The 25,592-nt window shown below is 27.1% G+C and overlaps 2 protein-coding genes and 1 long non-coding RNA gene across 5 annotated transcripts; 1 reads left to right on the top strand and 2 right to left on the bottom strand.

Moving 5' to 3' along the window:
- Positions 1–1,527: 1,527 nt before the first annotated feature.
- Positions 1,528–2,684, bottom strand: LOC127283807 (uncharacterized). The gene is made up of 2 exons (XM_051308902.1): positions 2,297–2,684; positions 1,528–2,200 (listed from the first exon to the last, which is right to left on the bottom strand). Exons 1-2 carry the CDS (start codon positions 2,682–2,684, stop codon positions 1,578–1,580), a joined length of 1,011 nt encoding a protein of 336 aa, XP_051164859.1. The 3' UTR covers positions 1,528–1,577.
- Positions 2,685–3,700: 1,016 nt separating this feature from the next.
- On the bottom strand, positions 3,701–9,983 carry LOC127283551 (uncharacterized). Of its 2 annotated transcripts, XM_051308506.1 has the most exons (7): positions 9,588–9,983; positions 8,551–9,108; positions 7,054–7,653; positions 6,343–6,945; positions 5,862–6,267; positions 5,698–5,767; positions 3,701–3,858 (listed from the first exon to the last, which is right to left on the bottom strand). In XM_051308506.1, the coding sequence occupies exons 1-6, from the start codon at positions 9,903–9,905 to the stop codon at positions 5,757–5,759; spliced, it is 2,496 nt and encodes an 831-aa protein (XP_051164463.1). In that variant the 5' UTR covers positions 9,906–9,983; the 3' UTR covers positions 3,701–3,858; positions 5,698–5,756. The 2 variants fall into 2 exon arrangements, with proteins under 2 accessions (XP_051164463.1, XP_051164462.1); XM_051308505.1 differs by having other exon boundaries at positions 5,698–6,267.
- Positions 9,984–21,155: 11,172 nt separating this feature from the next.
- On the top strand, positions 21,156–24,944 carry LOC127283557 (uncharacterized). Of its 2 annotated transcripts, none has more exons than XR_007843370.1 (6): positions 21,156–21,684; positions 23,204–23,441; positions 23,719–23,821; positions 23,915–24,005; positions 24,451–24,536; positions 24,630–24,944. It is a non-coding gene; the product is annotated as an uncharacterized LOC127283557 (long non-coding RNA). The 2 variants fall into 2 exon arrangements; XR_007843369.1 differs by having other exon boundaries at positions 21,157–21,684; positions 23,220–23,441.
- Positions 24,945–25,592: the final 648 nt, after the last annotated feature.

Raw genomic sequence — 25,592 nt, 5'->3', positions numbered from 1 at the left:
AAATTACGAATCTTAAGTCAGATTTCAAAAAATTCAAAATGGCGGATCCAATATGGCGGATGTCAAAATAAAAATTTAAAACAATTCACTTGAAAATGGTCACTCGGGGGTTTTTGGGGTCGCTGATAACGAATCTGAAGTCAGATTTCAAAAATTCAAAATGATTTATTGATTTGTTATCCATTTTGAATTTTTATGTTATGTTTACATTTTTTTTGTGAACCCCTAGAAAAAAACACACCCCCTGCTCTAAGGGTGATTGCCATCAATTTCGAATAGGGCTCGTTTGAAAGGGCGTGAACCAACATTTAATTTCTGATATCAGCAAAGTTTGTACCACGTCAGGTTTTCGCTGTATAATTTTTCAAAAATCTCCAAAAACCCTGTTTTGTGGGGTTTCAACCCCTATTTCCTCGAAAATGTGACGTGATAGGAAGTTTTCGACCCCGGATTCGTGTTCAGCACAAAAAATCCATTCGGAAACAACATGTTCCATGTTATTCGCAAAATCGATGCAGGGCAGTGTAATGTTTGAAACAATGATATTTTTCTAGACTGTTTAAGGGTATGTGGGAACCTCCCACGTGATCTAGTATCGGAAAATGTGTTTTGGAAGTATACATTTTACTCTAAAATGAAGAAAGATTTTTGTCTACAATTTTGAGGGATGATAGATTAGGGTACAAGGAATCTCGCTGTTCTCCGAAAAATACATAATTTTGAGTTAAATTATTAAAAAATGAAGTTTAAAAAGTGGCATTTTTAAACGAAAATGAAAACAAAGATGGCGGCGCATACACAGACGTTGCTTGAATGTGTCAATGCTCCACGAAACAGCGCCAATTCGAGCGAGTGACCGCTGAATGAACTATGATAAAACACATTATTTTACTATTTATTGCTTTATTTTTATTATTTTTGCCTTAAGTTATATTAAATGAGTAGAACAGCGAGATTCCTTGTATTAAACAAAATCATTTCTCCAAAATTTTAACCCGAAATCATTTTTTATTTCAGAGAAAGTTTCAAACCACGAAAAAAAACGTCCTTTGACCACATACCCTTAATTAGTTGCACTTTTTAAAATTTTCAAAAACTCCCGCCAAACAATAGTGCATGCAATACAATCTATAAAACACGCTTGAATATAATAAGAAAGTCAATAGTCCTCAATTGTAATAACACGATTAAGACACACGATTGGGGACAATAGAAATTTCTTTCCTATTGTTTTCAATCGTTTTCAATCAATTGTTTCTAGAAGAGAAATTTAAGTACTGTTAACAGTATTTTTTTAAAAAATATTTATTACTGTTAACAGTAATTAAGTTTATAAAAAAAAAATATTTCTTGCATTATTTAAGAGACCGAATTTTTTTTAAAGTACTAAATATTGTAAAATGGGACGATAGCATTTTATTTATTATTAAGTGGGATTAAAACATATTTTCGACAATTTTTGATATCACCGTATATTGATAAATACATCATGGCCATCTCTGTGTTTATAAATAATAAATATCAATATTATTTTAAATCAATAATTTTATTTTATTCCTCCGTTTTATTATTCATTATTAAATAATCAAATAATAGTAATAGTATAACCAATACTTTTTTATTCCACATTTTTGGCAAGTTTTTATGCCGTACTTTTGGCATGTTTTAATTGCAAACTTTCGGAAATTTTTTCTTCCACACTTTTGGCAACTTTCAGGTCTCACACTATCAAATGTACTATCTGTTGTAGGCATGATCCAGGTTGAACCCTCGGTTATACCAGTTTCTTGTGAGGGTAGCGTTAAACCTGTCTGAATTATATCAGTAGCAGTATACCCTGTTCGTGATGTTGCACGTATCTCAATATCAGATGTAGTATCACTTGTAGGCTTTATCCAAGTTGAGCCTACATTTGTACCACTTTTTTGAGAGAGTAGGGTAGATCCTGTCAGATTTATATCAGTCGAAGCAGACCCTTCTGGTGATGTTTCACTTATGTTCAATTCAGATTTAGTTTCACTTGTAGGATTGGTCGCAGTGGAGCCTTCGTTTGAATCAGTTTCTGGTAGGACTAGGGTTGATTCTGTCAAATTTATATCAGTGGAAGCAGACCCTTCTGGTGATGTTGCACGTCTCTCAATATCAGATGTAGTATCACTTGTTGGCTTAATCCAAGTTGAGCCTTCGTTAGTACCAGTTTCTTATAGGACTAGGGTTGATTCTGTTAAATTTATATCAGTGGAAGCAGACCCTTCTGGTGATGTTGCACGTCTCTCAATATCAGATGTAGTATCACTTGTTGGCTTAATCCAAGTTGAGCCTTCGTTAGTACCAGTTTCTTGTAGGACTAGGGTTGATTCTGTCAAATTTATATCAGTGGAAGCAGACCCTTCTGGTGATGTTGCACGTCTCTCAATATCAGATGTAGTATCACTTGTTGGCTTAATCCAAGTTAAGCCTTTTTTAGTACCAATTTCTGGTGAGAGTTGGGTTGATACTGTCTGATTTATATCATTGGAAGCAGACCCTTCTGGTGATGTTGCACGTCTCTCAATATCAGATGTTGTATCACTTGTAGGCTTGATCCAAGTTGTGCCTTCGTTTGAACCAGTTCCTTGAGAGAGTAGGGTTGATCCTGTCAGATTTATATCAGTGGAATTTTTTTGTACTTTAAGATGTTCCATAATTTGTCTTAAATTTTTTACAAATGACACTTTTTTTGCATATCTTGTTTTATTTTCTTTTCGCCATGAAAAATATTACTGCTTAAGGAGGTTATAGGGATTGACTGAATAAATCAAAACAGAAACCATTATTTTATGATTTGACTTTCTCGGTACTGTGAAACGTCTGGCAACACCACATTACGTCAGTCGAGTTGCAAATGGTTGCTTTATGACTTGTTTACTTTAATAAAACAATTATCCCTCTATTTAATTAACTTTAATTTAATTTTAAAAATGTATAATCAATTTTATTTATTAACTTTTATTTTCTTTTTAAATATAACGTATTTTATACGTGCTATCAGAATCAACATTTTAAAATTTAGCGCGCAAAATTAACGTATAATATGCATGATCAAGTGTGCAACGTTGCCAGACGTTCTGGCAGCTGTTCAATTTAACGTATAAAACGTGAAATATTGTTAAAAATTAATTTATTGCAGCTCCCACAAGAACCTAATAACACTTTTTTAAACAGATATTTAATCATTAAATATCTGTTTTGTATTAAAAAAAGTTTCATCAATTTCCTAATGTTAATTATTTTGTGGTGAGTAAATATGTATGAAAAAGTACTTAATTCCCATAAGACACAATGTTAATTGTTAAAAAACAAAAACGCTTATAACTTTTTTCACAAGAACCTAGAGGTCTGAAAAATTTAGCTACATAATTTTCAAACATTTATCTAATAGTGGACCAAGTTTCATTAAATTCCTAATGTTAATTCTATTTCCGCTATAACCTCCTTAATGTGTCAGCGACATCGTTTGTCTTATTATTTAAAAATGATAAAATTTTAAGAATTTCTTTTTGAAATGTTTCCTCAGTGAAATTTTTTTTACACGTTGTAGGTGGATTCAAAATTTTCTTTTGAGTACGATATTTTTCTTTGACTTCTTCTAGTAAATTTTTAAAGTTAGTAGCGCGTTTTGGACGTTAAAGGATTCAATTAATTTTTCGAGACTTTCAACCACAATATTTAATGAGTTTATTGCCTCTTGGTATTTTGCATTTATAGTTGAAATATTGTAAGAAACACTGCAAACAATATCAAATATAAATTGAAAGTTTTAGACTCATGCGTTATATTTTCATCAATTTGTGCAATCTTGTTTGACTCATCTTTAATCTGTAAAAAGTTTAATGTTTTATATAAAATATTACAATGAAAGTCAAGTTAGCTTTTGGTTTTTGTTCATCAACCTTTTCGTAACTTAGGTACTCTTGTGTACCACTTATAAAATTTGATATAACTCTTATAAAAGTATATATTATAGCAATAAATGGAATGGATTGTATTATTAATAAAAGCTTCACGGGGTGTCTAAACAAACTTTAAATGACCACTTTTTTTACTTCGGATTTTTTCTTGCATTCGATTCAAGAACATAAAAATAGTGTGTAAAATATTTTTTAGTGAAATTCGTCGAGCTGTTTTTAAAAAAGTTATTTTTTGTATTAAAAAATAAATTTTTCAAAAATTAAAAATATATTATGCCGATTAATTGATTAAGGAAATAGGTAGATTAATAAAATTACAGATTTTATTCTTTATAGATAGAATGAAAACTAATGTTTACATATCATAAGATATTAAAAAATTAACATTTTATTAACAAACAATGTTAAATTAAACATTAAATTTTATATTTTTCTTTTGTTTATTATGTACGTAAATTACCGAAATATCGGTAAATTTTGAATTAATCAAAATTGATTTTTAACATAAAAAATATCTTTTTTTAAAAACGGCTCGATGAATTTCGCTAAAAATTCTTTTACACACTATGTTTAAGCTCCTGAATCGAATGCAAGAAAAAAATCCTAAGTAAAAAAAGTGGCCATTTAAAGTTTGTTCAGGCACCCCGTGGCTTCTAACATATGATACACTTTTTTAGAAGTTATACGCATTTGAAAACAACAGTAAATATATTTGCAACGATTCTAAATACTTCTTAAGTTGCTGTTACATTCGAAACTATATAACTTCTACAAAAACTTATGGATTTTAATATGTCAGTAAAGTTTTTTTTGGGGGTTTTCCCTACTTTTCAACACCAGAAAAAAGTCTTTTAAAAAAAATGTTTAACCCTATTTTTTCAAATTTAACCCTTATCTTTTTTCCTTAAACCCTTATTCCCTCTTAAAAATTCTTCTTATTATTTTTATTTGAAAGCTGAGATTTTTTTAACAAAACTGTATAATTTTAAAAATGGGACAACATTGATTTTTCAAGAAAATTTGAAAAAAGGTCAGAAAATAGGTTTCTTTACATTTTCTCTTAAGCCCAATGTTGTCCTATTTTTATATTTATACAATGTTATTGAAAAAAAATTTCAACTTTCAAAAAAATTACAGAAAATTTTTTTATGGGGGATATAAAAAATGGTTAATAAAATAATATGGTTATAATTTTTTTTAACAATAGTTAGAATATTGATTGGAATTGGAATTCAATTGGAACAATTGGAATTGGAATTCTTATGTTTTGGTACTCTCTGATAACAAATTTGAAATCAAATTTTAAGAATTCAAAATTGCAGATTCGTTTGAAATTAGTTACTCAAATATTTTTGGGGTCGTTAATTACGAATCCGAAGTCAGTTTTTTAAAGTGTTATCAGTTGATGGAGCAATGATAAAATTCATAACTTGATCGTCTCTCAAATAGTACATGTCAATGTACCCAATAAAAAGAGAATAATTATAAGGTCTGTTGTTTGTCAGATTCACTATTTTTGTACATTTAATCACTTTTTGAAAATTTATTTTCCAAATTTAATTAGCTATTTTGAATCTTCAAAAATTGTTATTAAATTCATAATCGGCGATCCCAAAAACTCCAGAGTTATATAATGTTTTAACAAAATCCATTCGATGGGTTTTTTGAGGATCAAATGTAATAACTATTGGACTATTTTTTTAATATTTAAGAAATTATAATACATTGTCCAATTAGTGTATATTACCTTTGGTTTATGTAGAAAACAGTCATGTATATTATTATACGTTGATAGTAAATAAACGTTTAATAATGATCTGTTGGTAGAAGTATTTGAAAAATTAAAATTTGAAAGTTTGTTGTCTAATTTATACAAGTAATAAAGCTTTTCTATATAGCAACTATAACTACCATCATCATTGAATTTGTCAGGAAAATAGTAATAATATTCATTGAAAATAGAAGAGAGTATATTAATGATATACTCATTTTTCTTATTTTGTGGCCCACATATTGTTGGTATCAATTTTAGCATTTCTTCACTCTTATTAACATTCTTGGAGTTTAAATATTTGTAAGAATTTCGGTGAGAATGAGAATAGACTGTTATGCTTTCTATCATGAATTTAATTAATTTTGAAATATTTGATTCAGCAATTTTTGAATTATTATTTATATTTACTTTATTGCATTTATAATTATTAGAAATCGTTTTGAAAAAATCAGTCGCAATTTTCAAATGTTGCTTAAGTATACTATCTATTGATTTAAGTTTCTTTTTTTCATTGTCAGTCAAGACAGGAATATTTTCATTTATCTGTAAATAATTAAATAAAATTAATTTTATTAATAATAATTATTTTGTTGCTTATTTAATCTATGTGATATTTACCTCCTCATAGTAGGCTATTGATAAATTTTTAGTTTCTCTTAAAATTTGAGTTAAATTTTTTATTATACTATTGCCATTATCTAATGAATAAACTTGTAAATCTGTTTTGATAGACTTCATGGTCGAAGAATAGGTTGTTAAGAATGCATGCAAATTAATGTCGTCAAATGGATGATTGATAAGTTTTCTTTCTAAATTATAAAATAATTTCAAATATTCCGAATGAATGTTATATAGAATGTTTAGTTTTTGTCTATCATCTTCAATTTCTTGATTTTTTGGCAAAGCTCCATTTGGTGATTGACAATTTTGTATTAAGTCGTTTGCATTGTAGTTTTTAGAATTTATTATAGATTGAACAGCATTATTTTTGTAATACTTTTTCATCTCCGCTTCACTTATATTGTTTTGTAACATTTTTTGAACTTGATATGTAGCTTCAATAGAATCAGAAATACTTTTTTTTTGATAAATCATTATCGCATTCTTTGAACCGGGACAATTATAATTATATATGCCTATTATGTTTTTAATATGTCTTAAGTGTTCAATAAAAATATTTAACACATGTTTTTTCAAACCTACAGAATTCACATTTTTCAACTGCAGAAGAATATGATAAAAATGATTAGTAAACATAATTCAAATATACTCATATTTATTATTATATTAATAATATTATTATATTAATAATATTAAATTTTTTTATACCTGATTGTAAAGCATCCTTATTTTATTTGACTTTTGAGTGTCATTATTGTTACTGGAAAGAATTTTCTCCATATTCAAAAATAAACGAGAAAACACATTAATCTGTTGATTTAACTTTAAGTTTACAAAATCTTTATAATATATTAATTCTGTCGTGTCATCTATAAAGTTTTTACTATCTCTTGTTATTACGAAACAGAGATGAAAAAATTTACGTATATTTTCAGCAAAGTTGCGTCTATCATTCGCAATGTCAGTTGATTTTTTGATACAAGTATCATGATATTTAAGGAGTATCTTATTAAAGTAATTTTCTGTATTTGTAATTGTCGTTAATATTTCTCTCACACTTAATTTAGACCTTTCCCAATATTCACTACTTAAAAACTCAGCATTTGCACGAATATAATTTGTAAGGTCATTAAATACTTCATTATTCCATAATCTAGAAATAGTTTGATTCATTGTTAAAGAATCATTCGAATTTAAAGAGCAAAAAGTAATATTTTTATACAAGCTGAATATTTCAGCATATTTTTTAAAGATATTAATTAAATTTGTATACGCTTCTTCAACGTCATTAAATTTAGTGTTGCTCTCCTGTAATTTAGAAGTTGTATTAATTTTTTTCATATGTATTTGTTAAAAACGAACGCTTATTGACTGTATTATTACCAAAATTATAAATATTTGAAATAGTTATGCCTGATGTCTGTAACTATCTTTTACTACTACTTATCTCTAGCTAAGTCTTTATTGATGTGTTGTCGTCTAATTTTCAGTGGATCTTTTAGATCTCAGTGAATAGCCCACCCATTAAAAACAAATATGTGACGAAATTCCTGAATTGTACCAATAGTAAAAATGTAAACTTTGGATTTTTTGGAGAATCATAACAATTGTATAAAACGGTGAAAAAAAATTTGACCTATAAGTTTTCGAAAATTTTTTTCCTTTTCTTTCGAAAAGTACAAAATTTTTTTTAAAAAATTCAAAATTTACTCATTTTTTGAAAATCAATAATATTTTTTACTTTTCTTTAAAAAAGGAGCCTTTTTTTACCCCTTAAAATGAAGCTTTAAAAGTAGGTATACAGCTTCATTTTAAGTGGTAAAATAAAGAGAAAAAGGGCCTTTTTTTAACAAAAAGTCAAAAACAGTTTTAATTTTCAAAAAAGTGGTAAATTTTGAATATTAAAAAAAAAAATTTTGCTTGAAAGAGTAGAAAAAACCTTTTTAAAAACATATAGGTCAAATTTTTTTCATCAATTTATACAATAGTTATGATTTTTCAAAAAATGCACTATTTTACAAAAATTTTAATTCTCTTCCCCCTCTACAGTTTTTGATAAAAATTAATATGTAATAATTTGTGAGTGAAATATTTATCCATAGTACTAAATTTCATGCAAATTATAGCCTGCTCTAAGAAATTTTTTTTTGAATTGTTACAATTCAAAAATTTAGCCTCATATTTAAAAAATAAAAATGTTTATACCTGCATAATTTTAGCTTCTAATTGTTTATTACTCTTGTTCAAGAAAGTAGAAGACCACTTTTGTTCTTGAGAAAAATTCCTGATGTTTAAAATTACATAATTCATTGTTTTATTAATCAAATTTAAAGTTACTCCATTAACATTTAGCTGCTGTGATTTTAAATTCTTAATAGACTCAACAACCATATAACGAATTAAAATAACAAATTCAAACAAACCTTTTGCAGAGTTAAAATTTTCATTGTTATACATACATTTATTCTCTTCTAATTCACATTTAAATGGGACGTAACTATTCAATTTATTAATATCATTTAAAAAATTTTGATAACTGTCATTCTGTTTTCCTAAACTGATTTCTCTACTGTAATATAGAAGAGAGTCATAGAGAACTCGAATTAAAGATTTTTGTTTTTCATTATTTTCTTCATTTATACTTATTTCAAAACAACATGCTTCTTGAAATGTTTTGTAAAATATTTCAACAATAGAATCTAGTCTTATTTGAATATTATCACCAACTGTCAATATGCGTTTAACATGAATGTCTTGTTGACTCTTAAAAAAATTATAATATTCAACATCAAAACAATAATATTATTATTAACGTTAGAAAAACTAAATTTCATTTATGTGAATTTCCACAAAATTATGTACTATAGTACTAAAAAAGGCTAAGGGGAGATTTAAATTTTTTTCAAAATTAACTTTCGTTCAAATTATAAAATATAAAATATTATAAAACGTAAAAACATTTAATATTATAAGTGCATTAAATTTATAAATAAATGTAGTTTTATTGTAATAATTGTGTTAATTAAATGAAACTCTGTTCAAAAATATATACAAAATTCTTTAAGGAAGTGAAATTTCCTTCTTGAACAATTCAAATATATTTAAAAATGCACATAAGTCAACTTCTTTTGTATCACTTTATAAATTTATAAAAATAATTTAAACTTTTTTTAAAGTCAAAAAAATACGTTACTTTCTAACAAAAAATGTGTCTAATACATTATTATTTATTTGTAATTTACGTCATTTTGTTGAATTTGAATTAGTTTTCGAGATAAATTTTTCGCTTCATCCACATTCTTCTGCTTAACAGCTATCTGATAGTTTTCATTTTTATTCTTGACAGTTGTAGATGTGTCACGATTTGCATTAGAACTTGGAATACTTTTACAATATACCAAAAAAATCAATGAATTGACACTCAAGTAGAGAAGAAAATAAAAATTGCTTCTCATTTTTACTTTATTCTTGATGTAGGTTTGACTGGGTATAGATAGAATTTCAAAAAAATTCTTCCTCTTATACAGAACTTTTAGAGCCACATATGAAAAACTTTGCATATGCGCCCTAAAAATATTGGTCAGGGCGCAATTAAAATACTTTTTAATGCCAATTCACAAATTAGAAGGCAACATATTCATTTATGTTAAGAATATATAATGCAAACTATAGCCAATGAAAATTATTCACAGTAATGAAAAAGTTATGTTTAGTTTACAAAGAAACAATTTTTTTATTTCTATTTCGTGAATTCTTTTTGATAATTAAAATCGTGCATACACAATAATAGTTGAAAAATGTTTTAACTATACTCAAAAATATTCCTACTCGAAATTAAATTCTAAAATTAAATTAAAATATTGCACAAATTAAAACTTTTATTTTATAGTTTTAAACAAATGGATTATTCTCAATTTGAGAAGAAAATATCCCAATTACTAAATTTATTTTTTAAAAACTTCACAACTACCCAGATAGCATAAAAGCTAGTAATAAACTTAGAGCGAAATGATTATGTCAGAGGAAAAATTTTTCATGTTATTGGGAATCGAAGCAAAGTTCGTTTCACGCAAATTGAGAACATTAACCGACTTACTACAATAAGCAACAATTAATGAAAAAAAATTTCTACCTTTTGAATCAATAGTAACATGAAATTTTATATTACCAAAAATAATATTTTAATTCAAATAAAATTTATACACTGAGAAAAATAATAATGTAATGGTAATAAAATAATTTGGTAGAGCACTTTTAGTTAAGATTACAAAAATTTAGTTGACATAACAGTAACGAAAGAAGCAATCAATCGAGAAATTTAGTTGGCTGTACCAAAAATTTCGTTTAAGCTTTTGCGTCTGTTAACTGAATAATTTGGTTCTCCAAACCAAACCGTCTGAATGCTCAATTGCGCATGCGCTGTTCTCGTAAATATGGCTTATTTCTCTGTTTACGGATGTCACACGTTAACCATGCTTCGCTCTTCGTGTCGTCCAGTTTTATTCAAGTGTTTTCGGGATTTTTATGTGTTTCAGAAATTCGGTAAAAAAGTGTGTGTAGTGATGCATATCGAACAGAGAGAATAAAGCTTGTTAAAAGAACGGAAGTTTTTCTCCAGCCTGTATACTTTATGAAAATAATTTACACTCACATTGTCACTAGGATTCTTAGTGTAGTGGTCAGCGTTCTTGATTTGCGTTGCGTAGTCTGAGATTTCGATCCCCAGCAGTGTTAGGTTTTTCCGCAATAGAAATTAATTTAAGTAGACATAGGGTGATAGGTAATGTAAAGCGAAAAGAATAAAAGAGGATAACAAAAGTGATAAAATTAAGTGAAAAATAAAAAATATAAGTGTGAGCCAAAAAATAATTTGGTTGAGAAAAGAAAAAAATTTTTTTCATTTAACTAAATTTTTTGTTTTGCACAACTAACTTATTGTTTTTAGGCAAACAAAAAATTTAGTTAAATGAAAAAAATTTTTTTCTTTTCTCAACCAAATTATTTTTTGGCTCACACTTATATTTTTTATTTTTCACTTAATTTTATCACTTTTGTTATCCTCTTTTATTCTTTACGCTTTATATTACCTACCACCATATGTCTACTTAAATTAATTTCTATTGCGGAAAAACCTAACACTGCTGGGGATCGAACCCTCAGACTACGCAACGCAAATCAAGAACGCTGACCACTACACTAAGAATCCTAGTGACAATGTGAGTGTAAATTATTTTCATAAAGTATACAGGCTGGAGAAAAACTTCCGTTCTTTTAACAAGCTTTATTCTTTTTGTTCGATATGCATCACTACACACACTTTTTTACCGAATTTCTGAAACACATAAAAATCCCGAAAACACTTGAATAAAACTGGACGACACGAAGAGCGAAGCATGGTTAACGTGTGACATATTTACGAGAACAGCGCATGCGCAATTGAGCATTCAGACGGTTTGGTTTGGAGAACCAAATTATTCAGTTAACAGACGCAAAAGCTTGAACGAAATTTTTGGTACAGCCAACTAAATTTCTCGATTGATTGCTTCTTTCGTTACTGTTATGTCAACTAAATTTTTGTAATCTTAACTAAAAGTGCTCCACCAAATTATTTTATTAACATTACATTATTATTTTTCTCAGTGTAGTGAAATTTCATTGGTGAAATTGGCAGAAGTAGGTTCCTAACTCATTTAGTGAAATTTTCATTAGTTATATATATCACTGACTTTCAGTGAAAATTTTAAGAAATTGGAGACAAAATAGTTAATAAAAACAAATAAAATTAAATAGTTAATATTTATCATTTTCTTCGAATCTCGAACACACAATCACTCACAAAAGAAATAGTACATAAAATAAAGTTAAATGTCAATTATAGACATCTGTTTTCCAAGCTGGCTACTGCAAGAGAGATAATTTCTTTTTCGATGGTCGCGTTTTTTCCAAATTTATCCTCTTTTCCCTTAGAGTCGATACGTGGTTAAATTTTTCGAGTTAAAAATCAACTCAAAAAGGGAGTTAATAATTAAATTAACTCCCTAGGCATAAAATGAACTCGTAAAGCCTTATCTCCCTTTGCTTCAACTCCAAAATGGTGGGACTTTTATAGCATCCCCTAAGAAGTTGTAATTAAAATCTTTTTTTTTACAGTGTAAATATAACCATTCAGTTGTGAAATTCAAAAGTACATTTTTTTATTCACAAATATGAATTCAAAAATGATTGTTTTAAAAAATAAATTTTGTACAAGTCCAGCAGAATTCAGCAAAAAATTTGTTTCTGAAAAATAAATTATTTTAAATATTTCTATGTAAAAAAAATGTTTTTTTAAATTTTAAAATTTATTTATTTAAAATTGACTTAAGGGCATTCGGGAGAAAATAATGGTTTTGTAGATTTCTTCTCATTTGAAAAAAATCGGACAAGTGCGAGTTACACTCCCATTAAAACCGAGGGTTCCGTACCCTTAAACCTAAAATTTAAGGGAGTTAAAGTGTAAAGGCAGGTGGAAAAATTCTAATTTTGCTTAATTTTTCCTGTAATGTGAGCATGAAAACACATAGATAGAAACATAGTCACATATATCGAAAATTATCAGTTTTTCCTTGAAAACGCTATGATTATCAACTCCAATCGTTCTTGCTATATTTTTTTTGTAATCTACACGTAAAAATACGTAAAAATGTATAAATTTGAATCCCTTGAGATAAAATTTTCTTCTTTTTTTATTCGAAAAATCAATGATTTTTTCTAAAAAAAATGAGTTTTCCTTAAAAACAATATGATCATCAATTCCAATCGTGCTCGCTATATTTTTCCTGTAATCTATACGCAAAAATACGCATGTATACCAAATATGAACTGTCTTGGTCAAATACTGTGTGCGCTAACAGGATTAAACGCATTTTTTCAAAATTTTTGATTTTTGCTTGACAACGCTATGTAAATCAATAAGAATCATGTTCGCTATATTTTTCCTGTAATTTTCACGTAAAAATTCATAAGTGTACCAAATTTGAGCTCTCTATGTGAAAAAATGTGGCCACCAGAGGGGGGGGGGGGGGGGTACATAGTCATTTTTAGGGATTTTTCGTAAAAATTCATGGTTTTTCCTTGACAACGCTATAATAATCAATTCCTATGAGATTCGTTATATTTTTTCTCAAATCTACACGCCAAAATACATATATATATAAAATATATATAGTTAAATGATTGAAACAATAAGATTTATGTTTTTTATGATGATTATTGTTAAATAATTATAAAAATTTAATGTTTTTATTAATTTCAATTTATAACAGTTTATTATTAACATTTGTTGATAAAATCAATAGAGCCGCGGTTTTTAGAAGGTAGGTGGCAGCACTTTTTTTCCTTTCCTTAAATACACTGGAACCTCCAACCATTGCATCTCTGATCATTGCAGTTGTTTACCAAAACTTGGGGGGTAGCGGCAAGAAGAGTCAGAGGGGAAAAAATGGCGTCAGTCAAGAAAAAGCAGTAACGTCACAGTCACGTATTCTTTTAGACGCAGTTTCTTTATATTTTTTTCTAATTTAAACAATCGATCAGAGTTATCGATATTATTAACTGCATTATTATAATTTAAATGTACGTAATTATATTTATATTTTTCTACTTTACAAAGAATTAAATTAATCTCAATTATTATTCGAACATATATCCCATACATAAGTATATAATATGTACGGCCATGAGTGTTTCCACTTTTTGACTTAACCTTGACGTCAAGGGTAACCTCCATCCATTGAACATAAGACTCGTGCGCTGCAATGGTTGGAGGTTCCAGTGTAATTCCAGTAATTTTTTTTATCAAAAGTAAATCTTATATTTGTTAAACTGAAATATTGGTCAAAAAAATGTATTATTTTATAAGTCTAAATAAATTTTGTGATTTTTTGAATTCTTCGACATCCCGGCAAGAAGTCTGTAATAGAAAAAAATTAAAGTTATCTCATAATCGTATACGAAATTGAAAAATTTTAATTCCATTTAATACGTGATTTTTTTACTTTTCAAAGTCAACGAAATAAGATAGATGGACAACGAAATGAATTCCACATAATTTTAAAATTTGTTTTGCATTACGTGAAAATCGGTAAGTGTGCTTTCTATTATAATGACAATTGTACATATTTTTGTGCATCGAAAATAATTTGCTCATGATTTTATTTAGAAGTAATAGTGAATAAATTTGCTGTGTTTTTTCTGTTCAATGTGAAAATAATAAATAATTTACAGTAAATATGATGTTGGTAAAAAGTTTAATAAATTTAAAAGTGAGGCATCAAAAATTGAACATATATTGTCTCAACATTTTTTTAGGTTATGCGTTGAATATAAAATAGTCGCCTTCACTTTTTTAAAGGAACAATGTAGATTATAAATAAAAAAATAACTCACATTTTTATCAATAAATAAATTATTAATAAAACGTATTTAATTCATTCAAATATATTCTATTTCATATTGCACATTTTACGAAAACGAAATTAAGGCCATGTGGGAAATAGACGTTTTTTTGTGGATTCCAACTTTCTCTGAAATAAATAATGATTTTGGGTTAAAATATCCAAGACTTGATAAAGGAGGGTTGCAAAGCATAGGGCTGTTCTCCTCATTTACGTAAAAATAATAAAAATAAAGCAATAAATAGTAAAATAATGTATTTAATCATAGTTCATTCAGCGGCCACTCGCTCGAATTGGCGCTGTTTACTGGAGCACTGACACACTCAAGCAACGTCTGTGTATGCGCCGCCATATTTTTTGTCATTGTCGTTTAAAAATGTCACTTTTTAAAATTAGTTTTTAAATAATTTAACGCAAAATTAAGTTTTTTCAGAAGAACAGCGCGGTGCATTGTACCCAAATCTATCAACCCTCAAAATTTTAGCCTAAAATCTTTTTTCATTTTAGAGAAAGTTGGAATATTGCAAAACACAATTTCCCATACTAGGTCACGTGGGTTTCTCCCACATGCCGTTAAAAGGGATTCAAGTTTAATGCTGTCTATTCCTTACAAAGACTTAAGAAATAGCAAAAAAATAAGGTATTAAATGGAATTGATTTGTTTAATCCTTTTTAATTCCAACCTTCTTGACAGGATAATCATTCCGGAATAGCACCAAAGTCTTAACCCGAAAGTTGTTTACAAAAAATAAATGGTGCACTCTTTAATTGGTCCTGGGGATGTTGAGTTAGACCCAAATCAACTTCCGAAAAATTTTTGAAAATTAAATTTGTGAAATAACTGCTCCAGAATACCACCAATAAAAAATCAAATCATTGGTCCAGCGGATGCTGAAATACACTCAAAAAAATTTTGAAAAATTTTCAAAAAATTAAATTTGCGAGATAACTGTTCGGTAATACCGCCAAAGTAGTTAGAAAAAGTTCGGAACAAAAAATGTATGGCGCACATTTTCATTGGTCCAGCGGATGCTGAGCTACACTAGAAAACAAATTTGGAAAAAAGTTGTAAAAATTAAATCTGCTAGATAATTGTTCCGGAATACCACTAATGAAATAAGGAAAAAGTTTCGGACGAAAAATGTATGGCGCACTTTTGAGATTGTTCTAGCGGATGCTGAGCTACACTGAAATAAATTTTGGAAAAATTTTCAAAAAATTAAATTTGCGAGATAACTGTTTGGTAATACTGCCAAAGTAGTAAGAAGAAAGTTCTGAACAAAAAATGTATAGCGCACTTTTTGAGTGGTCCAGCGGATGCTGAGCTACATTCAGATAAAGTTGAGATAAAATATCGAAAAAATAAATATTCGAGATAACTGTTCGGATATGCCGACAGAGTATTTAAAAAAAGGTATCGAACAAAAAATGTATGGCACACTTCATGATTGGTCCAGCGGATGCTGACTTACACTAGAAAAAAATTTGGAAAAATTAAATTTGCAAGATAATCGTTCCAGAATACCTATAAAGTAGTTAGAAGAAAGTTCTGAACAAAAAATGTATGGCGCACTTTTTAATGGGTCCAGCGGATGCTGAGCTAAACTCAAAAACATTTTGGAAAAATTTTCTAAAATTTAAATTTGCGAGATAATTGTTTAAGAATACCACCAAAAAATAGACAACAGTTTTGAATAAAAAATGTATGGCGCACTTTTTGATTGATCCAGCGGATGCTGAGCTACACTGAAATAAATTTTGGAAATATTTCTGAAAGATTAAATTCCAGAGATAATCGTTCGGGATAATCGTTATGGTTATGGGTTTGTTTTAAAGGTCGTAGTAACGGTCTTCCTCTACTCGGATCGGACTGTCAATTTTTTTCTACTCTTTTAGGTGTATTTTGTGCAAGAAAATGCAATAAAATAGTCTGCCTAAGGAAAAAATGAATTTTTTGAGAATTTTTTATGGTTAGGTATATTTCCTAGAATGTATGCAGAAAATCCGACAAAATCTGTAGAATTATATTCTACTCAAATCCTTTATTATCTTTTTTGACGGCGCAAAGTTTTCATGAAAAGGAATGGGTACAAATAAATAAAAATATCATTACAGCGCATGCGCAACGCACCAAAACGTTAAAAGTTTTGGTAAAACAGAATTTCGCGTTATTTTATTGAGTGAGAAACCCCTCGTTTGAAAGACTTTAAGGAAAATTGTTTATAAAATAATTTCAGGGTAGCCACAAAAATTTGAAAATAATTTTCCCTGACATTTCTCTGACTTTCGGACAAAATTTTTGTATTTTTCCCTGACATTTTCGTTTTTTCTATCATAATATATAAATTCTATCAAAAATTGTGTTAAATGAAATTTCGATCAAATAAAACTTGGGTCAAATAAAAATTCTACAAATAATTCTGTAAAATTGTTTATCTGTTATATAAATTCATAACAAATGAATATTTTTATGGAAATCTAGGTTTACAACATTTTTACAGCACTTTTTATTAAATTTTTTGACATTTCCCTGACAATAATTAATTTCCCTGACTTGTGGCAGTCCTAAATTTTTTAGAATTAAATATTATTGAGCCAACATTCCTATTGAAAATCCTTCACTTGCAAAAAAATCGTGACGACGTTATATACTAAAATTTCAAAACGTTTTAAATCATTGTAATATAATTTCTAAAAGTTAAAACAAAAATATTTTTCGTCATTATTATCGAATATTCTACTGTTATCCTATCAAAAGTTATTAACGTTTCAGAAATAAAAAATTTTAAAAAAGTAAAAAATATTGAAATACGTGACTTTTTGTATATTGTTTTGTTATTAAATTTGCATGCAAATTTTAATATAATGCATCTATTTTATAGACTTCATATCTCCGTGAGGAAGCAAAGAAAAATGAACACAAAAAATTTATATTTTAACATGGCAGCAGTTTTGATAATATTTAAAAAGTACCTTGAAAAAAATGTTTTTCTTTAAAATAAAGTCAAGAAACAGTGTTAAATATAGGTAACATAAACAAACTTTATTTATTATTCTTTCCTTATATACATACACGTTAATAGATCTTTACATTGATTTACAATTTCTTAGATAATAAAACACAAAAATTTTAACAAATTATTGAAGTTAAATTTAACAACATATAATTATTAGGCGATGTCATCGTTACAATATTAATTTTCTCAGGAACCCAAATATTCCCGGCGGCTGTAGACCGACTTGAAATAAAAGCAATTGCATTTGCCTGGATTTTTGACCAGGGGAGAGGAAAACTACAGAAAACCTTTCCCAATCTCAACTATGGGTTAATATTGACCGTCAATTTGTAAATGTAAATTTAGTTAAATAGTATTAAAAAATAATAATGAAATTCATTAGTAATTAAACTTGATAAAAAATATTCAGTTGATTTGAATGGATTGCTTGAAAATCATCATTTTACTTCTGACATATAAATATTTATGAAAATAATTTGTCAAATCTATCTTAATCATCGTTTGCTTCAAACCAACAATCTGGATTCGTGCCTGCCTGTGGCTCCCCCTCTGAATCTGTGTCTGAACAGTCTACATAAAATTTGGTACCAGAATTTTTTAAATTCATTATTTCCTTCATTACTCTGTCTTGTTGCTGAGATATTGTCATATTTTCATTATCATATTGATTCAAAGTTATATTATGAATATGTGCACCCAAAAATTGATCTGGAAAATGCATTACATAATAATCTGACCTATTACCTACTAGGTCTTCATCACTTGTTCGTGATGTTAAGGCCAGGTCCAAGTGAGGCAGCGCCATCTACATTGAAACTAAAATTTTGGAAAATTTTCAACAGCCTTTTCTTGAAAACAAGAAGGTAAAATGCTTTTTCCTTTATGGATAATTGATTATTGGCAAGATATACACCAGCTAAAACTGTTTTTGAGTTAAAATAATAAAAAAAATTTCATGTCAATAAATTAAATATGAGAATTTTTTTCACAAAAACTGTAACAGTACTTTCATTTATATGGGGGATTTCACGTGAAGTGATCAAAGGGGGAAAAATATATGGCTTTTTTCTTGTAATTATTTTTATTTTTTCTTAAATATTAAAATAATTTTTTTTATAAATATCAGTTTCAAAAACTTTTTTTAATGTTTCTTCGATTGGCAATATGCATTTTTTTCAAAAATGCATATTGCCAATTAAAAGAGCATCAAAAAAGCTTTCAAAGCTAATAATAATATAATTTTAGGGTGCCGAAAACCTTCAGTGTACCGACGGAACCCTTATGAAAAGACATTTACATTTACATATTTGTATATGAAAAATTGCAATTTAGTACACATACGTATTTTCACGTGTAGATTACTGGAAAAATATAGCGAGACTGATTGGATTTGATGCCCCCCTTAACGTTATTTATAATTTATTTCTATATAAAAATGAGGTTTTTATTGTTGGTGTACGGAACCCTCGAATTAGTGCGAGTGCAACTCGCACTTGTTTTATTTTGATATTTAAGAAAAATAAAATTGTTAAAATATACGATGTACCGTAAACCCCTAAAACTATCACCCCCTCCCACTCGGAAAATATTGGACTAAATAAAGAAATATTTTTACCAAAAATTAAAATCTATGAGTATTACAAATGACCTGAGTTAAAGCGTGATCAGAGAAGAATTATTTTTTTAATAAATATTAATTTTAGAAAAATATTCATATTTTCTTTAATTTTAAAGTAGTTAAATATAACTTTGAAAACAATCGACAAAAATGGATAAATATAGGTATCTAAAAAAAGGCATATGTGATAAAAGAGAGATACTAAAAATAAAAGATATTACTTTTATTTTTAGTATCAAAAATTGTATTATTTACTACTTCATGTTTGTTGATAACTGTCAAGCTAATTCAGTAAAACTGATAAATTTTTTATATATAAATATTTTTAAATTATTATTTATTGTTTAATAATTAAACGAAAATTGTTCCTTTTAGTTAAAATATTATATTTTTAAGTAATAACTTTCGTCGCAATTAATAAATTTACGCATATAGAAGTTAAGTAGAAATTTTATTTTAAAAACATTCTCTTTTAAAATATATATTTATTTTTATTTAAATTTTAAAGCAATTATGTTTTGAAAACTATCGATAGACATAAACTTTGAACATGAAAAAGCAAACTGTAATCTTTTATTTTTTTAATATTTAAAAATTTTATTACAACTGCACATATATGTTGATAATTGTCAAGGATTTTCGGAATTTAAGTCTGGAAATTTTAAAAATTATAATATATGTAATTAAATAAAAAATTAATTCAGATTTAAGGTATCACATCGGTAAAACCGTTTTCTATAGATTTTCTTAAAAATTTTACCATATGTTCTTATTATCATTCTTGACAAATTTGCAAAATATGAAGAATTTTCGCCGTACGAAACCAGAGATATTAGCAATCAAAGTTGCTTATTTTGCATGGGAGACGGGACTAATGTATGGGGGAGAAGTACATTTTCATAAATATCATCAGAAGTTTTCTATAAATTTTTTTCAAAAACTAATGTTGAATTCACGAATAAATTTGGAACTAAAATATACAAAAAAATTTATAATTTACCGTGCCGTTTATTTGTAATTATAAATTAAAAATTCTATTTCATGACGTCATTTGCAATATATAGCACACCCGCCACTTTGATGTGGCAACATCGCAGGATGGTAACATTAGTTAGAGAGAGACAGTAGTCCACAGTAGTCAAAGCGAGACTTATAGCGACGTTGTCAAACCTCCTACTCCTTCCAATCGCTGCTAGTGTGGGGTATACGTGTACGAGTGTATTTGTAGAAGTAGGTACAGTATGGGGTGAGAGTATAGGGAGTTGAGGGCGAAAGTATAGTGCGGGAAGTAGTAATGCGAGCTACAAACTTTTGACTCCGACTAGTGCCGATGTGATACCTTAAGCATCTTTCAAATTTTTATGGGCAAAAGATAATTTTCATATGAAAAAAGGAAGAAGTTTTTTTAATATTTTCAAATGAAAAATATTATAATATTTTAACATAAAAATTATATACCTATAATAATTATATTATTATTATATAGGATTAATTTTCTTAAAGTTCTTCGACTTTTAAGGACAACATTCTTATCATGGCACTCGCGTTTCACGCTCGAATGTATGATGCGGAATTAGAAGTGTTTTTGAGTATTTGGATTTCTCAAATATAAGAAACATTTGAGCGAACGAATACATTTAAGGGGTTAGTATCACATCTCCATTATTTTTTTCAAATAGTTTTTTTTAATAAAACAATTTATTTTATTTACTTCAAACTTGTTATACATAAAAGTAAGGGTTATATACTATTCCCAGTTGAAAAATCTTGTACAAGATCATGTACATTTTCTTGTTCAAGTTCAAGTACTTGCACATTCGCGTGATCTCGTACAAGAGCAGAAAACGAACCTGTAAAAAGAATTGGTACGAAGTACATGAACATGTACAGGTACATGCAAGTGTATTTGTTTGTGACTTTGTGTGTGCAAAATTACAAATCGATTCGTTTCGATTTACAAAAGTTATTGTGTCAACAACATGTTATATCTATATCTACTCAGGGCACCTCAAAACGTAAAGATTTCATGGAAATAGAAAAAGTCAATTTTCATTCTCATGAGAATGTAAAAATTGTACTGTGCTATACGTATAATGGAAATCATTCGAGATTATTTTTGCAATGAAAAGTAACATTTTTAATGCCGTTCTTTTTGTCGATAAAAAAATACATATAAATTATCACAAAAAACTATAAAAATGTGTCTAGTATAAATGAGACATTTCATATGAGAAGACGGGGTCATGTCTCGGATTTTTCTCAAAATTCGGTAAATTGTAGTGATAGTGGTGCTAAATGAGTGTACAAATTTTGAATTTGGAATTTTAAATTTTTTTCGAGATATTTACAATAACAAATTTGAGCAATATTTTTTTGCTTTACTTATAACTTTTTTCCTATTACAAATAGAGAAAAATGTTGTGAATGTTTTTTACGCGGAAGATCTTAAACTTTTAGAAAAAAATTATTTTTTTAAAAAAATATTAATTTTTAAACAATTTGTTTAAAAAATAAAATTTGTTTATAACTTTTAACCATGTTCTCCCTCATTTAGAAGCGCGAAAAAAATCATGAATATTGTTTAAGTCATAATAAATTGATGGTTAAATTTTTGAGATGGCATTATTTTTTGCTTTCGAGATATTAATTAATTAACTAACAAAAGTTAATAAAAAATGAAATATTTTACGAACAAATAAAATTAGAGTAATTTAAAAAACACCATTATAATGCTTATCAAAATCCGCATCCAACGAGCCCTATATGAACTATTTCTAATAAACGGGTGTTAAATTAATAATAATTAATAAAATTTATTTAAATAATTAATAACATTTGAAGAAATAAAGATAAATCGTTAATTCTTTTTTTATTTGGAAGATCATCTAATTCTGTGTCAAAAAAAGAATATTAAGTATTACCAAGAATCAAAAATTAATTATAAAATGTTATTTAGAAAAAGACTGAAAAATACCATGCCGAGTAGGTAGTTAGCCCCCTCCAACTTGTGTCGTAGGGTGCTAAAACCTCAATTTTCAAAAATCATCTGTTAATAATTTAGATTTGTTAAAAATGTTATTTATACTGGTTTTATTTAACACAGAATTAGATGATCTTCCAAATAAAAAAAGAATTGACGGTTTATCTTCATTTCCTTAAATGTTATTAATTATTTAAATAAATTTTATTAATTATTATTAATTTAACACCCGTTTATTAGAAATAGTTCATATAGGGCTCGTTGGATGCGGATTTTGATAAGCATTATAATGGTGTTTTTTAAATTACTGTAATTTTATTTGTTCGTAAAATATTTCATTTTTTATTAACTTTTGTTAGTTAATTAATTAATATCTCGAAAACAAAAAATAATGCCATCTCAAAAATTTAACCATCAATTTATTATGACTTAAACAATATTCATGATTTTTTTCGCGCTTCTAAATGAGGGAGAACATGGTTAAAAGTTATAAACAAATTTTATTTTTTAAACAAATTGTTTAAAAATTAATATTTTTTTAAAAAAATAACTTTTTTCTAAAAGTTAAAGATCTTCCGCGTAAAAAACATTTACAACATTTTTTTCTATTTTTAATAGGAAAAAAGTTATAAGTAAAGCAAAAAAATATTGCTCAAATTTGTTATTGTAAATATCTCGAAAAATATTAAAAATTTCAAATTCAAAAATTGTACACTCATTTAGCACCACTATCACTACAATTTACCGAATTTTGAGAAAAATCCGAGACATGACCCCGTCTTCTCATATGAAATGTCTCAAATAACAGTGCAATTCAACTATAGATTTACTCGACAAAATTCGTCGCAACTGTGAAAATAAATTTCTCAAACGACTCGTTTCTAGTTTTGTTTTATACTTTGTAAAATTATAAATACAAAAGTAGATTTGAATATTCAACATGAAACTAACAATTTTTGCAATTTGTTTCATTTTGTGTGTTATTATTAATAATTATGAATTGGTTTCTGCTGGTAGAGATACTGATACTATTTTGGGTTCAATAGGTAAGATTATGACAATTTGACAATTTTGACTTTTTTTCATCGCCAATTTTTTTCCACGCTTTTTTTAATGATTCTTAATAATCTCTTGCATGGATTTTCAAAATTTTTAGTTTTTTCCAAAAATAATAAAATAATCATTTTTTTCATCTTGATCACTTCAAATATGAAATCCCTTATTATATGGTAATTAAGTATGTTCATATTGTAATCATTGAAATATATAAAATTATTTAAAAATTAAATATTCATTTATAAAACAAAAGGTTAATTTTTTTAGATAAATGCATAACTAGTAAAAAAATCATTGTTTTCAAAGGAAATTAAATATTATAAATGTAAAGGTGGATTTAGAAGATTTTACAATTTAGAAGAAGCACAAGGTAACTAAGGATCTTATTAAACTAATATTATACAATAGTTATAATAGTAGATTACTAACATAAAAGTATAATTTTATTTCTTTCAAATTGCAGAGATATGTATTAAAAAGGGGGGATGATGGTCGGTCCCACTGTTATAAATATGATTTTGCTGTTGGTTCAAAAAAAAGGGAAGATATTGAAGGTAAAGTCTGATTTGGTTTTTTACTAATGATATATTTATGAAAAATAAAAATATCGAGCAAGTGCAAGCTACAGTTAAATTTTTGGGTATTGTCACTATGATTCACAATGATTTTCGTAATCAGCGCATCACAATACATAAAATTAAGTAGTATAAAAAAACCAAAAATATTTTTAAAAAATTCCGAAAATATTAAAAAATTGTTTGCCCACGAAAGTAGTTTTATTGAAAAAAATTTGAAAATAATCGATCAGTACGTCAATTGAAAAAAATGACTTTTTATCTTTAAAACTTAAAAATATAATATAGTTCTTTTTCCGATATCTGCTTATCTGTGGCTATGAGCATTATTGGGTTAAGTTTGTTAATATTGTAAACATTAACATGTACAGAAATATTTAAAAATCAAATGTCCATTTATAAAATACAAAATAAATTTTTTTAGAGAAATGCATAGTGGAAAAAATCCATCGTTTTTTGTATGTGCTTTAATAGACCAAATGCATTATAAAACCTATGAGGATGCACAAGGTAACTAAGGATTTTATTAAAACCAATGTAATAACATAATTAATAGTAGATTACTAAATATAGAAGTATAATTCTATTTCTTTCGAATTGCAGAGAAATGTATTGAAAAGCGTGATGATGGTCTTTACTACTGCCATCGTTATCAAAAAAAATATAAAGACTTAAATGATGCATTAATAGTTCATAATATTGATTAAAATGTTTAATTTAAAAAATGTACAAGTGAATTTGTTTTAAAGAAATTACTATTCACATTATTCCAGTTCCCATGTAAGTCATAAACAATTCGACAGAATGGCAAAATATCTTAACAGTTTTTGACAAAAATATACAGCTTCTATCACAAATAAGATACAATAACTTTTTTCATACCTCGATAATCTTCCTGAAAGAAAAATTATTCAATTTGAAAAAAAAATTACTTTATACTTTTGATATAATTTTTAAATAAAAATATAATGTAAAAAAATAAATTTTTTTAAAAATAGAATGCTTTTATTATGGCGTCCTAAAAAGTAATAAATAATAGAGAAAAATTGTACAACTGTTTAAAAGTTCAATAAAAGAAAAAACATGAAAGAATTTATGTTTGACAAATTAATGTTATACTATTTCAAACATTTTTAATTCAAATCATTTAAAGTTAAAATTTTACAATGGATGAATTGTTTCAACTTTGAATGCTTTTAAAAATTAATTTTTCATAAAACTAAAAAAATCAATTTCAAAAAATACTCAGAACTGTCACGATCTTTTTGATTGGATTTGAATTAAAAAATGTTCGGAATGATATATAACTTATTTTGTCAACGTATTAAGGGTCTTCCTCTACTCGGCTCGGGCTGTCAATTTTTTTCTACACTTTTAGGTGTATTTTGTGCAAGAAAATGCATTAAAAACGTCTGCCTGAGAAAAATTAAATTATTTTAGGAATTTTTTTATAATTTTGGATTTATGGGTTTAATGACATTTAGGTGGTAGGTAATAGGTGTCTTCCTCTACTCTTTTTTGGCTGTCAATTTTTTTCTACACTTTTAGGTGTATTTTGTGCAAGAA

This window comes from Leptopilina boulardi, unplaced genomic scaffold, assembly GCF_019393585.1.
Source record: "Leptopilina boulardi isolate dan_hultmark-lab unplaced genomic scaffold, ZJU_Lbou_2.1 LbouV2_310, whole genome shotgun sequence".
In the NCBI taxonomy this organism is placed as follows: domain Eukaryota; kingdom Metazoa; phylum Arthropoda; class Insecta; order Hymenoptera; family Figitidae; genus Leptopilina; species Leptopilina boulardi.
The sequence above is the reverse complement of the archived record's forward strand: the minus strand, read 5'-3'. Positions and strand labels throughout refer to the sequence as shown.